Raw genomic sequence first — 21,067 nt, 5'->3', positions numbered from 1 at the left:
TGTAAATACATGACACCAGTAAACCAAATGTAACACACTTGTTTTGTTGTTTCCTTGCCTATAAAAAACTGCCAGCTATCTGTAGAGTCTGCTGTGCCAAGTTTTGTTGCTTTGGTCAATGAGGCATTACAGAGTTAGCTGTACTGTATTTGTTGGTCAAAATATACTTGTGAAGGGAGCAACATATTATATTAGAACCAAATTCACTGCCAAGATTATTGGGAAAACAACTGACACAATGGACAACTTCATGAAGTTATCAAATAATAAATGTAACACAAACATTTTATTAAAAGTATATATGGTAATGTATACATTTCAACACTGCTTTATACACATACAACTGTATGTTGAAATGTTTAAAATATAGTTAAGTCATATAAATGTCCAATGGAATAATCAATCCCCTCTTCTCCTGCCTAGCTATAGTTATACAATGACATGCCACAACAACAAATGAATAGTGCAGTTTTCCAGTCAAATAAAACATTGAAATGTTAACAGTAAAGTGAACAGGAAATGATTTAAGCCAAAAACCAGACAAGCTCCTTTACATTTATAAACTGTACTCATTGAAAGGTAATCAGAATGGAATCATTGAAGTCCAAAGGAATAATTAATGCATTGATATAAGAGTGATAGCTTTCAGAACATTTCAACCTGGACTACCAGTAGTTACCAAATATGTGCTACAGAAGAAGACCTTTGTCATGTAACTACAGATACAGTAGCATCCCTTAATAGAACAGTAAGTTTTAATGTTTTTAGTTGTCAGTTCTTCGTCTTTTTGGCAGACGGAGCCTCTCTGTGTTGAGAAACTGTTCAATTTTGGAGATCTGGGCTCTGAATGATGACTGTTGGTCTTCCCTCTCCTGGGAGCAAGATAGTTCCAAGTCTAAACCTGAACTTGGACCTGGAGCTTGAGCTCTGCTACACCTGGTGTAAAGACAAACTACATTAGCTTTTCTAGAAATTATAATACCATCGTTCCAATGACAGAACTCCTAGAGAAAAACACTTGACAGAATTATGAAGCACCTTCATATTATGTTAAAATAATGAGTTAAGACTGATATTTATAACTTATTGTGTCAACATATCATACTTTTTGTAACTTCATGGTGCTTCAGCGTTAATTTGTGTTTGTCCTCACTGTCTGTGCGCTTCACTTCACTTTCACTACTCTTGGAAGGGGGCAATAGCATCAGGCTACCTTTTTGGCAGGTTTTCTCTGCAGAAATATTACTGTTTGTCAAATATATAATAATGCAAAAATCTATATCCTTGTCCTATGTTAATTTGGTGTTTAATTCCATCATTTTAATAAATTATAAATGATCAAGGACAATTCAAGGATGTTTTTATTCTGCTGGCTAGAAATGAGACCACATCATGGTAAAACAACAAGTGTGATTGTGGATGATCTGCAACAACAGTCAAATCTACTTTGAAACACAACTTTCTTTGATTGTAAGTGCTATATTGTAGGCAACTGGACTTTTTCAGTTTCTTGAATACAACAGTTGCCTACGATATAGCACTTAGAATTACCATGACCTAGATAAGTAAGAACCTTCATCAACTTTCTCTGGTGTTTGTATGACCACCAAAAACGAGTTTGAACTCTAGTACAAGGCAGAGCATATTTTCTAGTTGACACTACGAGGTCCTCTTTATGTAGGGTAAGTGGACTTACTCTGGGGTGTTCTGCCATGGCAGTCTGGTGACTGTGACGGAGGATGTGGAGACTGGAAAAGAACTGATGGACAGAGAAGCTCTGCTCTCCTGTGTGCAAGTGACACCAAAAAGTACAAACAGTAGAACTCCAACATCTACAGAGAAACAGTTTGTCTTGTAGTTAGCTGTGGAGAAAGCAGTTAAAGGATTCATTTGTTCTCGAGCTTCAGTGCCTCTTCGGGAACATTAACTGATAAACAAATGCAGAGGAGACAATAACCAGTGGCAATTGAGATGTAACAGTATCCAGGCCAGAGAAAGCCGGACTGAACTCTGTGTGACGTTCCCAGTGTTCAGAGTCTGCAGAAAATAAAGACTCTGGCCCTCACTACAATTTGTTTAACTATCAGAGTCATGTTGTACTCTATCTCCCTCAATTGCCAGCACCTGGATCTTATAAAACAGAGAGTGACAGTTTGCGGTGATGGTGACAAAAGAGAGCATGCAAGTGTGTGAGAGTGAAAAAGTGAAGCAGAGAATGAAAAAGAGAATTAGCAAGAGGATGGAGAAAGTGAGTGAGTGAGAGACAGATGATGAAGTGAGAGAGTGAGGAGATGGATAATGACTGAGTAAGTGAGAGAGGAGAGGTACCCAAGCATCATTAGCTCGATTTTCTTCCACAGGTCGTTCATTCTCTGTCTGTCTGGCTGTCTACAGGACGTCTATGAGTTCAGCATATACTGTATCAGCTATGTCCTTTCACTCAACACCTGACTTTACATTTGTCAAAGTTTTATATGTCTAAAATCTTTCTCAGATATTCTGTACATTCTGTTCAATGTGTTGGCCTGAACTCATATTTGCTTGCTCTCACATTCTGAGCTTATTGTACAACAAAAATGTTGAAAAAGCATTATATTGTGTAGTTATTACGAGGGCATGTCAGGTTGATATAGAACACATATTCATTAAGCTCTAGCACAAATTTCCCCTGAGGTCGACTCACACATATTTTATAAAGTGATGAAGCTCAGAATCTGTGGAACATAAACGACCTGACCAATTTATTTGATAGAGAAAATATTTTATAAGGGCCATTCTAACTTCCTCTGAGGAGGCTCATATGTTTCTATGTGAACATCACACTGTGGTCATTTCCTGCTGTTCAGCATCAAGTTGTAATGCAGAACAATGCTGTGGCTTTACTGTGGTGAAATATACCTGGACACTGGCTTCAACAGCTGAAAATTTTCCACATAGCTGTGAGTTGAGTTCATACAGTGAGGAATCATTAATACATCATATGAGATGTACTGTAGGGGCTTTTTAATCATCAGTGCTGTTTTATCTCTGTTACCTGTAACATTGGGATCAGTGTGTCAGTTTATAGTGTGTGGAGCTTCATGTCATTTTTGAGTATCAGTTGGTGGGGAAGTCATAAAAAAGCAGCTCCTTACTTCATAACACCTTCTGTAACTGACCATGTCTGCTGTTGCTGTCTCTCCCATGGCCTTCAACTCTCCCTGCTTGTGTCTCCTCCAGGAAGCCGCAGTCCCACAGACACTGGAGGCATTCAACAGATCTGACGCACTGGCAATCACCAAGGGGACTAGGAAGAATGAGGTGAGACAACAAGAACAGCAAGAAGGTAAGAATGAATGATCATTAGAGATGGTATGAACTGCAGATGCACTCTGAGTTCAGTCTGTAAGAGGTTACCAGTGGAGCAACAGTTCAGCTCTACTTCAAGGGCATAAAGCTTTTTAAATTGAATGGATCATATAAGCACAACCATCACCTTTGTTATGCTTGCTTTTGAGGAACCTGGGCATTGTAATGGAAGGATGACTGAGGAGTCCAACAGGACCACTTTGATTCTGCTCAGATGCAACAGATCCCTGAAAAAACAATGTTTTCTTATAACCACTTTAAAAGTACTGATTCTGCATCCAATGATATGTCTTTTTGTGCTTTAACACATTTGTAAGTCTAAATGGCACATAAATTTAGATTTTTATAACCTCTGGTAGACCTTACTATCAGTCCCAGTGTTTCTGCTCTTACTACATGAAAATGTAATATTGTTAGGGTTAGGTAACAATGTCGATACCTTAAGTCACAATTTTATAATCTAATAATAATAATAATAACAATAATAATAATAAATTTAATTTATATAGCGCCTTTCAGGGTACCCAAGGACGCTTAACAAAGTGGAACATACAAAACAAAGAATAGATGGATAAACAAAAATACATATAAGATAAAGAACTAGAAAAGTTGATTAGATAATTGATAATCTAGTGAAGTAAGATAAGCAACATAAGCAATTAGACAATCAGATGTTATTGTAAATATCCCTAACTGACCACTTGTATCTAAACCACTTATTTTAAAATAAAACCATCAATTGAAAATGTTGATTAAAACTGTCCTGTAGAACAGTGTGTGCATTCACAGACGTTTTGAAGCCCAATGAGTGCTGCAATACTTACTGGAAGTTTACATCTGACATTTTGGGTGATAACTTTAATGTTCATTTGACCATTATTCTAGCTTTAAGACACAACTATTTTTAACATCGTACATATGTTAGCATTTTAAATTGTAATATCTGAACAAACTGATGCAAAACAGAGACATCAGCCTCAGCTTACTGTTTTTCTCTGTGAGCAGCTCCAGTCTAATGACGACTTGTAAGTTTTGTTGCTGGGCAGAGATGACTCATTAGTGTCTTCAAGCAGCATTTCTTTTGCTGTAGAATGCACATAGCATATCGCACTGCTGGTCTCAGGTGTTGTATCACTCTCATGACTTGGACAGACATCTCTTTTAGTCTTCTTTTCATCTCCAGTGTTTTCAACGTTTTCATGTTTCATGTGCTCCTGACAGCTGCCAGTCTCAACCTCAGACTCAATGGTCTCACTATCAATTGTGGCATCAACACAGGCATCCTTCAAGTCAGATTTCTTCACATGTTCCGGGACAGTCTCACAGGTATCGTTTTCATGTGTGTCTACAGTTGACTGACCTTCCCTCTTCATAGACGCACTGGAATCACCATCCTCATCATCGGTTACCAGAGACCTCAACTGTCCACACTCCCGCTCTGACCTCTCCTGACTTTGAGGTAATGCTCGTGGTTCAATCATTGTTGTCACTAATACACAATCTTCCCTCACATGTGCATCACACATTTCATCTGTTTGCTCCATGTTTCTGGTTATGATGGAAGGATTACTAGGTTGTGTTTGTGTTGCATTTGTCTCTAACCCTTGGATACTGACAATATTATCTGACTGAGTTGGTAATCCCGCAGTGTTGGTCTGTGAGCTACCAACACTTGACTGATTCAGAGGTTTAAAAACTTCAGTGGGGATGTTGGCTATGGATTTGTCAGATGGCGTCTCTTGCATGGTTTTCTCATTCACTTGATGAAGTAAATCTTGAGCAAAGGTTTGGGGCTCATCATGACAGCAGCCTTGAACCTCTTGAATGTTCGGTCCATCATTGACACTTTGGTGCTCATCAGAACAGAAGGCATGTACTTCTCTCCTCATCTCGTATACTTTGTTCACAAGCCTGTAGTCAGCAACCATCTTACTGACATCGTGAGACAGACTCTTTGAGAAGTCTGAGGGCTCAGAGGCAGCCAGTGGTGACTCAGTGTCCATGAAGTCAATGACCTGTTGTGTGTCGCTCTTCTCAGTAGTCGTATCAGTAGTCGTCTGGGCCCGTATCTGCATTTCTGGAGTGTGTGGCCCTGTCTTTTCTCTCTCCTCCACTCCATCTGTCCCTTCTCCTTCTGTTCTATCTTTTGTTTCTGTTTCAGGCTGTTTGGTGTCCCCTGAATCCTCTGTTGACCGCTTGATATCCTCTTTTCTATCTGTTGTTTTGGCCATGAGCATTCCTCTCGTTTCTGTAGTGCTTCTTCCCAACTTTACATGTTCCCCTTGGACTTTTTCTTTATTCCACTGCTGCACCTCATTTCTTTTCTCCTCTTCTCTGTTGCTTTTTCCTTGTTCCACTTCATCTTTCCATCCCAGTTCTTTCTCACCTCCATCACTCTTTTCTTTGCTCAGTAAGTCTCCAAATCCATCAGCAGACATGTGGCCAGAAATTGATGCACCTGAGGTGGTGCTCACATTGCTACCTCTGCTGATCAGCAGACCATTATCAGACGCAGAGGAAGCAGTATTAATTAAATCTGAAACTACATCAGGATCACTCTGACTTGTGTTAGAGTTTTTGATGTATTTGTTTGACACGTTGCTGTCACTGCCTGTTGTTCCAGATAGACTACAGAGTTCGAAAAGGTTGTTGTTGTTAGGCGGGCAAGTGTGAAGGTTTGATGTGTTTAGGGGCTGTTTAAATTGAGACTGTTGATGGGGGGTTGGGCTTTCTTGTTCTAAAAAAGAACACAACATTCATGTTGAGTTGGTTTTCAACCACTGTTCAATTGTACTGGTCATAAAAATACCTTAGCTTCATAAATATCAACAAAACAATGTAAAAATATTATAAAAGTCATAGCAATGTTATGTCATGTTATGTTATGTTATGTTATGACATAACAAGTCATAACATATGTTTTTTTTTCTGTATGTTTATTTTTAACTGTCTGACCTCCAGGTGATCCAGAGGCTACTGGCTGAGTCAAAGCTTCGGTGTCCTCCAGACAGTCTGGCTTTTTGGTCTGACTGGAGGCCAAGTGCTGCAGGCTGCCAAAGCCAGGTGGCTCAGAGCTGGAGATGTGTTCATTAGAGGTTTCCTCTCCTCTTGTTTCCTCCACTAAAGTGGGAAAGAGTTGGGTAGAAACACTGAGGCTCTGACTGCTGTCCCTCCGCTGTGTAGAGAAAAATAAACAGCTAAATGCTTAGGATTGACAATTGCTTATATTTCACCTTTTTACCACAACACCTGCAGCTGTGACCAAACTCATTCACTCACTCACACTACAGTGCAAGGATGTTAAATAGCACTGGCCTGAGCTAGTTGTATGAACTGAGGCAAGTTTTCTCTGACATTACAACCTTTTACTCAGTTAGCAATGTTTTTATTTTGCTAACAAGTGTTGGTGTTACTAACAACATGTGTTGGATGTCACATTCAACTACACTTGCTTTTATTGTCTCTACTGTTAATAAAATAATGTTGTCCGATGAACCACTCTATCCCTGAACTTTCTACAGTTCATCTGGGATTTCTTTTGTGTATTTCAAACTGTTCTTTTCAAATATTTTGTTAAAAACATTTTCAAGTGTTAACAGTAATGGTACCACAGCCTACAAACTGAAAATCAATTTCACCAAAAACTTGATAAGCTACATAATTGTAAGAAGTTTATGGATTTATTAAATTGCACCGGTACACGCTCATTTTTGTTGTATTTCAGTGTTATTTCTAAGCACCATGCTGAAAAACAGCCCTTCAAAGGCAGTTTGGTCTGGTCTGTTAACATTTTTTTCTTTGAAATATTTACTTAAGACAACCTTTTTTTTAAACTTTTTGATCCATAAGACTATTGAGGAAGTGCTTGTTGTATTATGCAGTAGACAGATTGGCCATACATCTCCTTAGGACTTGGTTAATGTTTTACATTCATCTTTTTTTTATTTTTCTGTATGAGTATTTGTGGTAACATTACTACTATGTACAACTGTACATATGTTTCTGCCTGTGTCTGTACCTCTAGTTCATAAATATGCTGAGTCTGCACTTTGGCCTGTGAGGACAGTTCAGTGTGTTTCTGATGAAGCTCGTTGTAAGCTTCCTTCAATGCTTGAAGTTCCTGTTGCTCACTCTTGATGCGATCCAGAAACACCTCCTTCTGTTTAATAAAAAGGTACAGAGACAAATTTAAAAAGATACTATCACTAGTGTCAGATTTTTCTGATGAGTGCTTTTGTTATATAAAAATGTCCCCATCATACTGGTCTAGTTTTTCTTCTACCTCTTTGTCCCAGCTGGTCTTGGAAGCAGTGTAGCTCTCCATCAGTTGGACCACCTTGTCTTCCGTTGCCTTGCTTTTCTCTCGCATCACCTCATGTTCCTGCTTAAGGGCCTGCAATAAAATTAATCACCCATAGGATTTTTAATGCAATAATAAATTTTTATGTGTTTATTTAACGTGAACAGAAGGTCTTAAACAGGGCAGGGAGAGAGAGGGCTTCTTGCTAATACAAATCAGTTGGCTTGTGTCATTTTGATAATGATTTTAATAAATTAATGAATAGGTGAATTAAAAATGAGAAGGGGGTAGAGAGCGATGAAAAGAGAATAATAAACTGTGGAGAAAATGGAGAATAAACACACTATCATTCAGTTGCGGAAGGAACCATATTCACTTATGTATACATTAATCATATTTATGAGAAGAAACGATGGTCGTCATTTATTTCTGTCCTTGTGTAAATTCACACTATAATCATTTAAATAGACCCTGAAAAATTCCTGATGTGTGCGGGACCAATAGGTGGTGCAGGGTTTTACCAGGAGAAATACTACATGTCCTCTATCATTCAAATCCATTCTGAAGTACATTTATGTACATCAGTTAAAGAATAAAAATGATGGATAAAGGCAACAAAAGTATCACCATATGAGTTTAGCTTTTTTTTCAAGGAGCTGTTGTTTTTCTGTTTAACATGGCAGTATAATAGAATAATATCATTCATTATAGACAGTTGTATCTATGAGATTTCCTTCATCCCTCTTCGTCTAATATTGCAGCTGTAGCTGCAGCTACTGTAGCTACTTTCAAACTTTTACATCAAACTGCAAAAATGTAAAAAGTTACACTTAATCTTTTAATAAAATTATGTATGAGTGCTCGGTACTGACTTTCAAGGTTTCTCTTCTTTTCTGGTTTGTTATCTGCATTTGAGCTACTTTCAGCTCAAAATCTAAATTTAATTTTGATTGAAATTGGTGGAATTTATCTAAAATCTAATTTTAAATTACATTTTAATTTAAATGTTATCCATACAAACACATCAATAACTGGTATAGTGGAAGACAGGGAAATATGGTATAAATCTCTGCTCAGGTGGAAAGAAAGAATTATCCAAAATAAGTCAATTTAATTTACAAATATGAGAATAAGTATGTATTTTTGTACATGTGTACAATATGAAGAGTCAAATTCTGACCTGGTACTGCTCTCTTTGCATCTGCAGCTCCAGCTCTACTCTCCTTACTGTCTGTGTCTGAGTCAACAACAGCTGCTGGGTATGCTGCAGAGACGTCATCACCTCCTAAACACACACACACACACACACACACACACACACACACACACACACACACACACACACACACACACACACACACACACACACACACACACACACACACACACACACTATTCAGTGTCAAAATGAAGCTACTACATGACAATACATTAGCACTTTCAAATGTGAAAAAGTATCAGTGGAAAAGAAAGTCAAGGTTGAGGTAGTGGTCACATGGGTCCCTTCCTAATTTCTAGTTTACCTGTTTTTCTGCTCGCACAGCTACATTTTCCTCCATGAGTTGCTTGTTCATTTCAGTTTCCTAAACATGCAAAAGAAATAGAAAAATAGCACATCATCATAGTCTGAACTGTCAAAACTATTGTTTGATTTTTATATGATTGAGATCAGTGTCAGTGTTTTGGGACTAGCATAAACTATTAAGTCATTTACCATGTTCAGTTTCTGGTGCAGCTGCTGTATACGCTGCTCTCTGCCTGTTAGACTGTGGTTCTTATCAAGTGTAACTGAGGACATCTTGACCTTGATCAGCTTGCTACTGACCTCCTCCAACTCCTGAAAAAGTACCATACATTCAATCATATCAAAAGGTACAAAACTATTCCAGTTGCTTTCTCTGAAATTATTCAAGTTGATTACTGTTGTTTAAAGGTGCAATGTGTGAGATAGTTGATTGTTGACTCATTCCCAGGTCGTCAAATACCGATGCTTGGGTTGGTGGCCTGCCTGACTCGACAACTCAAAGCGTTGGTTATGAGGGAATGAGACAACAATCAACAAACTCCAGAATTCTCCAGAATTGCTTATTGCACCTTTTATTACTTACAATACTTTTTCTTACAATATCATTCCTTTAATACTATTTCTTGGGAAACTATGGATTTTGACTGGCTTTGATACAGGATGACAAATACAACAACTTCAGGAGCAAAAGCATTTTGTGTGACAGACATTTATACATATTAACTAAAATGTGATGACATTTTGTTTAAAATATTTCAAAATGTTCGTCCACTTCCCCACATACCTTCTTCAGTGATTCAATAGTTGCTTCTTGTTTTTCATTTGCAGAATTCAGTTTCTTATTTCTTTTCATGGCCTCATCAACTGTAACAATTACAAACGGTAAGACGCCAGAATTAATAATGCTACGACATAACTAATTGACAACAACCGCAAGCTAATGTACTTCAACAGCATATACAGTGATGTGTGTGTAAGTGTTTGCCTCCAGAGAAGCACTTGTCTACTATTGTCAACATTCACATCACATATACAATATGTAAACATGACATATGAAATCGGCCTCTCTTTATAAATAAGGAGGTTGCTCTTCTAAAAGATGGATCCCACATACATTTACAAACAGAGTGTAGAGTTTTTTGTAATATTTGACTGAACCATATGATGGCAAAGACACATGATGTAAGTTGATGTGAAAGCTGAGATTTGGCAGTTAACCATCTAGGGCTTACCATTTCATATTAATAAAATCACCACGTTGTGTGCTTTGAGAAGGTCTACTCCGAACACTCAGCAGCATTAAATAATGCCTGTTTCCTTTTATTGTCAGCTGGCAAGTACAGTAAGCTACATTGGACACATTGTTGTGTAAGTGGATAGCTTAAGAGCAGCAAAATGTCTCATTTAACAGCAGGATGCATATTTGCTGTCAACAGCATGGATCCACAGATCCTGGCCTGCTGATATTAGTGTTGTGGGGATATTTTGTTGGGTCAAAAAAAGCTCTGTGGCACATTACCCAGATCTCGACCCTAAAATAATATCTTTGACATGAAGTGAAACTAGATATTTGCAGGAATTAGTGTGCTGCTGAAAATACTGAAAGAGCTGAGTCACAGCACTGTATCAAATCAGCACAGACCGACATCCCTGTGATTTGTTTCCAGCACCTTGTTACATTCATACCCTAAAGAATTCAGGCTGCTCTGGGGTGAAACAGAGCCCATTTTGGTAAGATCTAATAAACTGAACACACACACACACTGCCTCAGTAACTATCAGTAGCACATTCTCATACACATACTGTATACATCCTGATCTATGTAGATTGTAGTTGCAGCAGTTGTGTCATCGCAGCATAGTATAATTTGTAAACCTACAGGCATTAACAAAAAAAGAACAACTATTTATCCATCTCTCTGTGTATGGATCCAGTTATCCATACGTTCATTACCATTCTGCTCTAGTTTCTCGTGGGCCTGCTTGACCATGGCACATTGTCTCGACAGAGCACTGAACCGTTTCTCAATCTCCCCCAGCTGGTTCAAGTGGCTGTCTTTCGACTTGTTCTGCAACACCAGTTTCTGTTCCTGTGGAAGGGGAACAGTTAAAGCGGACAGAGAAATGAGTGCTCTCTACAGAGAGAAAAAGTTGCAATTGTCTGTTTACTGTTTGACACACAGATCTGTGCAAGTAGAGTTAAGAAACACCACAACAAAACATGTTCCAAGCTAAACAGAAAAATACTGCCAGTACAAGTTAATGAATAGAGAAGTTAAAATGTAAGATGTGTGTTTCAACATTTTGGGAAATACAGATATTCACTTTCTTGCCAAGAATGACAGGTTCGATACCACTCTCATGTATCATGTGTTAAATATGAAGCCAGCTGCTGGTTAACTTGGTCTAGCATTAAGACTAGAAGCAGAGGGAAACAACTAGTCTGGCTCTGTCCACAGGTAAAAAAATCCACCTGCTACAGTGATGACAAGGCTCCAGGAAGCCACCTATCCTGCCAAGGAATAGTCTCACACATAACCCCCTGTAAAACCCAAATTTTCACGTGCTGGTTTTGATTCAACATACGAGATGTCAAATGTAAATTAGTGAGTTTTAGAGGTTCTGTTAGGTGGATTTCTTTTAACTTCAGTCCGTCTGTTAAGCTGAGTAAATTACTGCTGGCTGTGTCTGTACTCATTTTGTCAGACAGAATACTACAGGGAAAACAGCTGTCAATTGAATGAGAGGATCATGTTTTAACACAGCTCGTGTCTGTCTTTCTCTGTGGAGTGAAGGAATCAACTCAGCTCATGCCTCAGAGCGCTTTATCGCTCCTCAGACTGCCATTACTGTTTGATTGTCTGTATCAAGCTGAGCAGATTCTTTTCCTCTATCTCGTTGTCCCCCTCACTCCCTTCACTCTCATATTCACTGCCCCCGTCCCTCTCTCCAATACACCAGTTTGCTTCGACTCCCTCTCACTCTGCTGAGCCACTGTTATGTGAAGAAGGTTAAACCGAGCGAGGCCCAGTTATAAAATATTTTAATAGAGATATTTTCTCTGCTGTGCTGGCAGTTCAAAGTGTCACACACTCCCTATCCGTTACTCCTGATGAGCTCTTCCCTCAAAACCCATCTCTCCTTAGCACCAGTCTCTCATCCTCCTCTTTTAATTTTTCTCCCTCCCACCTATCCACTGTCAACAATTTGTACAAGTGGAAAATACTTCCTTACCAGCTCACTTGATTTCTTCTCCAAGTTATACTTCAGCAACTGCAAAACAGCAGTAAAAGAAAATCAACAAGATAAAGGGTTTTAGCTCTGATGATAAGAGCAATATGTGTTACTAACCTTCATCTCATCACTCAAAGGTGAAAGACTGATATGTTACAATCACCAGTGACAAGATTTTCTGTACATTAAACAAATATACCACATTTGTGTACACATGAAATCAAAATGCCAGATAATTATACAACACACACATAAAACCGCTGTTGAATGGAGCTTCAGGTTAGATTGATTTGTCAACTGTTATTTCCAAGGTCAAGAATGAACTTTGATCCTTTAAGTGTTCACGGATATTTTTTTAAAAAACAGCAATTTTATAAGAACTGGGCAACTTCTATCAAATGAAGAAGATCATGTGATATGACTGAAAGCTCCAAAAAAGTTAGATTGGAGTTTTTTAGTTAGAGTTTTCTCAACATACACTATTGTTTACATTTATCAACTTTAAAGTATATTAATTTGTGATTAGTCATATTTTATGAAACCTGAACACAAAAACTCTTTATAATGTATCTGTATATAATTTTTATGATATATATTTATAACTGTATGCATATTTTTGTATTGTAAATTATCTACATACAAATATGTAACATATTTGATAGAATGTGCTTCTTTTGTATTGATATAGGGCGACTAATGATTATCTTCACTATTGATTACTCTGCATCCCAGGAGACATCTTCAAAGACCATATGTTTTATCCAACCAACCAAAAGATATTACATTTACAATGATTCAAAATCATTAATGATAGAAAATCAGAAAATACTGAAACAATGAATTGATTTTTAAAAATGTCGCAGATTCAGTTTCTGTAAGAGCTCTATGATTATATTCATATAATCATCATTTTATATAGTTATCAAAGTAACCTTTGTGTTTACAGGCTACCATAACAGTGTCAGATTTTGGGGATCATTTATTATACAACCAGCACTTTATTAAGTGTATCAGTGGGGCTCTCATTCTGGGGATTCAGACCCCCACCAGGGGGGTCAACAGATAACTCTTAAGGGTTGCAACTAATTTATGGGTCAGGAGGGTTATGGATTTTTGGATTTCTGTCAAATGCTGGGTCAGGATTCAAAATATTGAATTACATTTTGTAATGATACATCAAATGAAGCAACACAAAAGTTCATATTCTTTTGCCATATGCTTATGCAGTCAGTGACAAAGGTTTTGTTTTGTGTTAAAGGGGTCATATTGAGAAGCTCAGTCTACCAGCCTGTTTCCAAAGACTCCAGGAGAGAATGCAGCAGCTTGTTGATTTTAGTCACATGATTGTTTTAAAATACACTTCATGTGTTATTCATGACCACTGAAAAATAAAGTCTTAATTATTAATAAATAATTAAGTAGGGAAACACAAGAGGGTCCCTATTGTCTATATTAAGATTAGATTTGCCTTTTATATGAATGTAGTAGTGGGCAGTTATAGCCCTAGTATTTGTTTGATTGACTTATAAAGACTGAAGTATATTACTAGGGATACTCATCAGCCAGGTTATTCACTGAGATTAAAACAACTGCTGCCATGATTTATTTAGATTAAATTAATAGATTAATTGAACCATACTGTTCCAATGGAGCTAAATTTAGTTATTTAGCAGATCGTCCACGTATGGCAATTAAATCACTTCAATCCCAACTGCCATTGATGTGAAAATGTGTTAAATTAAAGGAGTCCACCAGACCGTGTCCCAGGAATGAAAACAACTGGGCCTCACTTTGGCCAAATACGGCAGTCAGTGTCTCCCAGATAGAATATCAAAAACAGTCTCTATTGTCTCTGTAACACGGCTGGGCTGTTAAAGTGCAGCGGACCATGGGGACGGCTGTATATCACCTTAGTGGTGTCAAGATTGACGATGAACACTCTGGGAGCCAGACTGTGTCAGGCCTCTGCACTAACACCCTATGCCCTTGACTCTGGTCGGGCATGAGCCAAATTTCTTTACTTACCTCTATGACCAGTCAAATTCTGTTTTGTTTTTTTCTCCTGATTTTAAAGAAAGTGAGAGACAGAAGGAAGGAAGGTGATGGGATGAGTGGGAGTGCTGGTGTGTTTGTGAGAGATAGAGACGATAGAGATAGAGAGTGTTGCAAAACTCAGTACCTGTAGCGACTTCAACTCTCCTTTCAAGTTGTTAATCTCCTTGTCTTTTAACTCAGCACTGACCTGGTATTTGCCCTGAAATGTTAGATTATTATTGCGAGTGTCAAAAAAGCAATAAACATCTAAGCACAGCAGAGAAGAATCCACTCCAAGGGCCAAGATTGTCCAACTGAGATGAGTGAATTTACTACTCCACTAAAAACATTAATTGAATAAAATACTGTGAGTATCAAGTTGACGTGTTTGGAAATACGCTCTTCATACCTTCTCCTCCTCAATGTGTCTTATTTTGGCCTGAAACTTGAGAAAAGAAAATAAATTGTTCTCAAGGGTTTAATGCTTTGTTGAAAGTCTCAGATGTTTAGATATAAAAAGTGTAACATGCAGTGACAACATACCTGCTTCCTAACATTCATGAGTGACTCTGTGTGCTGGTTAGCCATGGTTTCACTTTGATGCTGTCGGGATTCCTGTTATACAGGAAAAGTCGACACCAATCAAAAATTTACTATTTGCTAAATAAGAATACAAGAACACATGGTCTTTAGTAAAGTACCTAAATATAGCTATTAGAGATGTTGATGTAAAGCAAGCTAGGCCCAGCCGTACCTTCTCCCACTCCAGCTCCTGTTTCTCCAACACCAGTTTACTGATCTGATCCTCGAAGCGTGTCTCTGCATGCTGAACCATGGAAAGACATAATTTACGTAAAAGCTGATAATCACCCATCCAAGCTATGAAATCAGATGGGGTGATGGCTGGTACAATGTTATCTCAGCAAGCATGGTACAAACTGAAAATCCATTATCTCTTCCGTTGTGTGGGCACATCACACTGTTCAAAGTTTTTCTGGTTCATTCCTGCGTATCTTTTGCAGATGCACACAGAGAAAAAGGAACATTAGAGGGGAGGTGATATTTGTGGAAAGCCATCCCTATCCTCCCTCTTCCCCCAGAGAAAGCAGGTAAAAGTCAATTGCTCTCTATATCCATGGGACTTTTTTATGTGCATGTGGGAGCTGGTTAACTCACTGAGTTTATTTTATAAGTTCCTATTAAACTATGCTACCAGCGTGGCGCTGCACTTTAAAACAAAGGAGTGCACAGGAGATAAAGCTGTTATTTTTCCACAGAGAAATAATTATGTGTGTGTGTTATAGAGAGAGAGTGTGTAATTGGTTAAAAGGAAAGACACTAGATGCTGGCCTGGTAATCCATGTAATTCAAAATAGGCAGCTGCAGATCAACTCAGGGCACTAAAACCTTTTAATTTATATTTTGCTAAACAATATCTCATAATATGTGAGTTTACTTATTATGTGAAAATTCATGGTTGTTAACATTATATACTTGCCATTCATGTCTCTACTGTTTTATTGCTGTTCTGAATGGCTGGTTTTTACTGGACATTAAAAAGGGAAATAAAGTATCTTGGCCTGGAAAAGTGATGTTTTATGTAATAGTTTAGTGAGAAAAGTTTGACATAGTTCATCTTAAAGTTTTCCATTATATCTGTTAATGTGATAATAAGTCTTCATTTACATCTCACTGAGAATAAACAGTCTTTATTTGAATATTGCAAAAGGCTTCTCAGCTCACACTAAGTATCATATGCACACTTAAAAGATGTGCAGTATTTATCCACTACAGCACTCACCTTTAACAACATCTTTTTCTACATACAGTATATCAGTACACCACATTCTCACCAACTACAGCAGTGGGTTGCACTCTATTAAAAAAGAAAACAAACCCATTGGAATTTGACCTGCTCAGGAATGTCCGGCACCATCATGACATCCTCTCACTTCTCAAACCCCCCCGCCCCACCCCACCCCCCCACCCCCAATGAATGACACAACTACAAAGTGCTACTTTGATAGCGGCAGCGCCTGAGGAGGATAAGACTGATATACCATCTTATCTTTGTGTCCCAGTTAACATGACTATAACAATAAAAACATAATGGCAACAAACGACCAACATCCCATTTTTGCTCCCCTAACCTTTAAGCACTCTCAGAGTGTGTTGTCTGGTTTAAAGTCCTTGCTGGAGGGTAGAAAGCATTATTTATTTTTGTTATTTTTGCAAACAAATTTCCTCTCTACTTATTGGTCAGGGGCCAGATGGTTTATGTGAACCCCATCTTGACACAATGTGCATCAAACCGAGCTGGCTCTTATTGTCCAGATGGCCAAAAGGGGCAGTTGACTTCCTGTAAGGACGTATGATAGCAACTCCCCTACTGTTTCTATGAAATTACTCTTTAGCCAGAGAGCCATTAGTGTCTAAGTTCTACTCAGTAAATAGTGATATGATGCAGAGGTAGAGAGGAAATAAGCAATTCTGAAACAATACAGATATTTTGTCCTTTTTTAGAAGATACACTATAAATCATTTCAAGAGGTTAAAACTTAAAAATGTCAGTAAACTGAGCTTAAAGGGGAAATTCCAGTATTTTTGTTTTTTGTATTGTGTTTTGGTGTGTAAATGATTCATACTTACCAAAGGTTTTGAAATCAGTCCAGTAGATCGCCTTAGCTGGCAGCCGTGGCATCGCTGCAGCAGCTGCAATGTAATCCTTTGGGGTAACTCTGACCATCGAAGTTACGTCCTCTGAAAGTGTTTCTTTTGCCACTGACAGGCTGAGGATGTTATTCTAAGTGTCTGACAATATTACGGAAACAATTCCTACAGAGACAGACCTGTTTGTTAAATAATTAGATCTGTTTTGTTTCCAACACACAAGTATTATTTAAAGAGAAGTATCGTTCTGAAATCTGGCAAGATGAGTTGTTGCAAGAAGACAACGGTGGAAACGTGAGTCAAAGTTGGAGAGAGGAGTTTGGACTTTATCAAGATGAACTGCCAGCACAATTTTTATTATTTATTTATTCAAGTCATGGCTGCATATTTAACCGGTTTTGACAATCTGGATGATCCAACAACAATAACCACTCGGCTTGCGAGACTTCAGAGAGAGACTCCTTGAATGAGACTTGTGTTTCTGGTAAGAAAACAGATCTTATTATATTTTTTAAAAAGTCTCTCTCTGTAGGAATTATTTCTGTAATGTTGTGGGACATTACAGAAATAATGTCCCACAACATTAGTCTGTCAGTAACAAAAACAAGCACTTTAAGTGGACAAAACTTTCTTGGTTGGAGTTGCCCCAAAGGATTACCCTGTTGCCACTGCAGCCGTGCTGCCAGCTAAGGGGATCTGCTGGACCAATTCGAAATTTTCTGGTAACTATAAATAATTTCACACCAAAACATGTAAATATAGGGCACGGGTTTAAAAATACTGAAATACCCCTTTAAGTTAAATAATTACTTAAAAGTTAAATTAACTGAAATTAAGAAAATGTAATACTAACCTTAACCAGGGTTTGCATTGTCTTCAGTATTGTGAAAAGTTTTTGTAGTTTATTTTAAACTACAAAAAGAATGGTCTCTGAATAGTTTTAACTCTCAAACTTCATTAGCAACTCAATGAAATGAGTTAAGTGAACACTCAGCTCTACACTCATTCAACATTTTGGTCAGAACAACTAAGAAATAGACATTTTACGTTGAAAAATTAATAAAAAATTAATATTTTATATTAAAGAATAAACAATAGTTACTATACCCTCCGTATATGCAGCTCCTCTACAACCTCAAGTAGATGCATTTTAAATTCCAACAGCTGCATTAAGATGGTGCCTCTGCCTTCTGTTTGACAGCAAGACAGTTCCTGCTCCAACGCAAGTCCTCCTACCTGCATAAGAAAAGATAGAGCTTCTTAAGTATTCAAACACTTACATAATCCAAAAGACAAAAAAAAAATCAGGCTAAATTTCATTTCATTTCAAAGTTCATTTAAGATTGTCAGAGAAATGCAGAGGCTGTAATACAAAGACAGCGTTTGTTCAAAGTCATTTCCTCCAGCATACAATAAGAGTACACAGCCTAACTTAATAAAAAGCAAAAAGTTTAACAACTTCAGTGAGTGATTCATCAGCTTAGCAGTGTAACTAATATAGGTGTCCTGAAGCTTTTAATTGATATGCAAAAAATTAAAAGAAAATATTCCATGTTTTGTGTCTGAGAACAAAACTGAGAAGAGGAGAAGACCTTATAATTACTCATATCAAAAGATTTTTTATTTAAATCAAATCTTCAAATGAATAAACAAATCATAGATGAATGTTTTTGCTTTGTCTTCTACTGTCAGAAGTTGTAACTTACAGCGGTGTGGGTGGGGAGTGTCCCAGAGTCTGCACTGAGATCCATGATGTTGTTTGAGGGCAGCCCAAGGTCCCACTGGGCCTCTGCTGCCTGTTAATCAAGAAAAAAAACCTTTTGTTGAAAAAGGTTAATAGAATTGGCTGTTTAATAAGCAGTAACACTCTGCTTTTCCACTTATAAGCTTATAATTACTTCCTCATCTGCAATTTTTACTGCCAAATGATTTTATTAGAAATAATAGGCTAGCACATTAAAGCCTCGTAATGTTTCTCAATCACTACAATCTAACCTAATGGCTTTGAAATGAACATTAGGGTTTTTTCTTTCTTTGTTTTACACCACTTCCATTGCAGTGAGGAGATAACACCTTGATAAGCCATCTAGGTTCACATGAACCAGCCCATTGACACTAATAGGGGTCATAGCAATAACACTGAATGGACAAATTGTGCTGTCAATGCTTTTTAAATTATCTAGGTTATTTAATTTGACCTGTGGATGGTCCTGTGCAACTGTCTCTGTCCCCTCAACGTAACCAAGAAACTGAGTGAGACACACACTGCATACGTGCAAACACACACCTATGGAGAGATATGACTATTTAAGTGGGAGGTCTCCACTAGCCACTGATCTCTTAATAGAACAGACCTTTTTTCTCCCATTTAACCTGCGCTGGTATCAATCATGTTGGAGAATTAAATGATCCCTGCTAGAATTGGCTACTATCGTAAAATGACAGTGTGACCCCAGGCTGAGGAGGGAGGGAGGGGGTGTGAAAATGGCCGTTAGTGTGTCAAAGTGATAGTGTGCGTGTGTCCTATGTGCACACTGTGAATGTGCATGTGACTGTGAGTGAGGGAGTAGTCCACAATGTCTTTATTTGTTTCTCCTGTGATTCACTTGAGCAGGTATTAACCACCATCTCTAAGCCATGAAAAAGACAAATTAAAAGAACTGCTATCCATTAAACGGGAACATTTCTATCAAGCAACATGATGTCTGTATTAGCTTTGGATGAGTTATGTTAGTTAATGTTCTGTAATGCACAGCGGAAAAGAAAGTTAAACCGAAGCCATGAGATTGTATTACAAGTAATCACAGTATAGCTTACAGCAATACAATAACTGAAATACTGCAGTACTGGTGTAAACATGTACTAAAAAATGTCCCTTTTCCCAGAAGACATCTTGTCATGTCAAAGTAAAAGCACAGGTGAACGAAATAAAATTAATGATGGCTGAATTCCATTTAGCTGCTTCATTTTCAGGGTGCTGATTTTGTTCACACTGTCTAACTATAGCATTGTCATGGTGGCTTACAGGAATAGAACAGAGATATCGTTAATGTTATTAGTAACACCCGTGCTGTTCCTACTGTGACAAGTCTAAATGTCTGCTGTGGAAAATATCTACAGTATTACACAGATCTAATGTCTAACGATGGTAGTTTTTTGACAACCTATCAATAAAGACTAGTGATATACTAATTATGCTCCATTCTCTATTGATATTGTAACTAAAAGCAAAATAACAAGCTCTTTACAAATGCTTCTTTTTTTCTTTAAATCTGGGGCAAGTTATCTGGTAAATTAATTGTAAGCTGCAATTCTCTTTTAACATTGGGTTAGCCATTGTTTATTGTAATTCATACGTATTCGGCTCCTTTATCAGGTGAAGTTACTCTACAGACATTTTGCAAATTAACATTACCTTTTCTTCTCCCACTTTGACTTTCTTAACGTCCAGCAGCTAACAGTTTTAGCTAGATAGATAGCTAGTGAAACCCTATTTAGTCACAATCAATTTCTTCTCAAATACATTTGGTATAATTCTAATATTACGCTTTTCAGTTTGACTTCAATCATCAAAATGACAGAAATTAAAGAAAACAATATTATCAAACAGTTTACTATTGAATCAACGCTAGAATTAAACATAAGCCAAAAATGTAGCTTTAACCAAAAGCTAATTTTCAGTGAAACGTTAGCTAACGGTAGCATAAATATTGCTAATGGCTAACTATGGCCATTCATTTTAAGATATATCCTTAAAAACACTGAATAAGGAATAAGTAGGAATTACAATATTTGTTTTTTTAAGTGAAATAATCTCATACGATTGTGGTTCGTTGATATAGCTCAGCTACATTACCTTTGACATGAGCCCAGCAAGTAACGAACATGAACCGGCCCAGACTGGTTCCCCTCAGCGCCCTCCTGCCTCCAGGGAAACAACAAGATGGCGCCCACTC

The 21,067-nt window shown here is 37.7% G+C and overlaps 1 protein-coding gene across 4 annotated transcripts; it reads right to left on the bottom strand.

Moving 5' to 3' along the window:
- Positions 1 to 267: 267 nt before the first annotated feature.
- Positions 268 to 21,067, bottom strand: ccdc73 (coiled-coil domain containing 73). Of its 4 annotated transcripts, none has more exons than XM_073471356.1 (21): positions 20,968 to 21,067; positions 18,818 to 18,907; positions 18,219 to 18,347; positions 15,196 to 15,267; positions 14,985 to 15,056; positions 14,851 to 14,886; positions 14,587 to 14,661; positions 12,408 to 12,446; positions 11,128 to 11,263; positions 9,958 to 10,037; positions 9,363 to 9,485; positions 9,172 to 9,231; positions 8,829 to 8,933; positions 7,631 to 7,741; positions 7,367 to 7,507; positions 6,304 to 6,523; positions 4,335 to 6,085; positions 3,476 to 3,575; positions 3,135 to 3,286; positions 1,697 to 1,785; positions 268 to 936 (listed from the first exon to the last, which is right to left on the bottom strand). In XM_073471356.1, exons 1-21 carry the CDS (start codon positions 20,974 to 20,976, stop codon positions 765 to 767), a joined length of 3,762 nt encoding a protein of 1,253 aa, XP_073327457.1. In that variant the 5' UTR covers positions 20,977 to 21,067; the 3' UTR covers positions 268 to 764. The 4 variants fall into 4 exon arrangements, with proteins under 4 accessions (XP_073327457.1, XP_073327458.1, XP_073327459.1 ...); XM_073471357.1 differs by having other exon boundaries at positions 3,159 to 3,286; XM_073471360.1 differs by lacking the exons at positions 268 to 936; positions 1,697 to 1,785; positions 3,476 to 3,575 and having other exon boundaries at positions 3,194 to 3,286.

Source organism: Pagrus major, chromosome 8 (assembly GCF_040436345.1).
Source record: "Pagrus major chromosome 8, Pma_NU_1.0".
Lineage (NCBI taxonomy): Eukaryota > Metazoa > Chordata > Actinopteri > Spariformes > Sparidae > Pagrus > Pagrus major.
The sequence above is the reverse complement of the archived record's forward strand: the minus strand, read 5'-3'. Positions and strand labels throughout refer to the sequence as shown.

Bases quoted from the DNA above. Each gene is read 5' to 3' on its own strand.
- ccdc73 (XM_073471356.1), bottom strand. The intron at 10,038-11,127 runs GTAATGAACGTA...TAATTGTTACAG, and splicing joins CGAGAAACTAGAGCAGAATG to TTGATGAGGCCATGAAAAGA. The intron at 7,508-7,630 runs GTAGAAGAAAAA...TTTATTAAACAG, and splicing joins AGACCAGCTGGGACAAAGAG to AAGGAGGTGTTTCTGGATCG.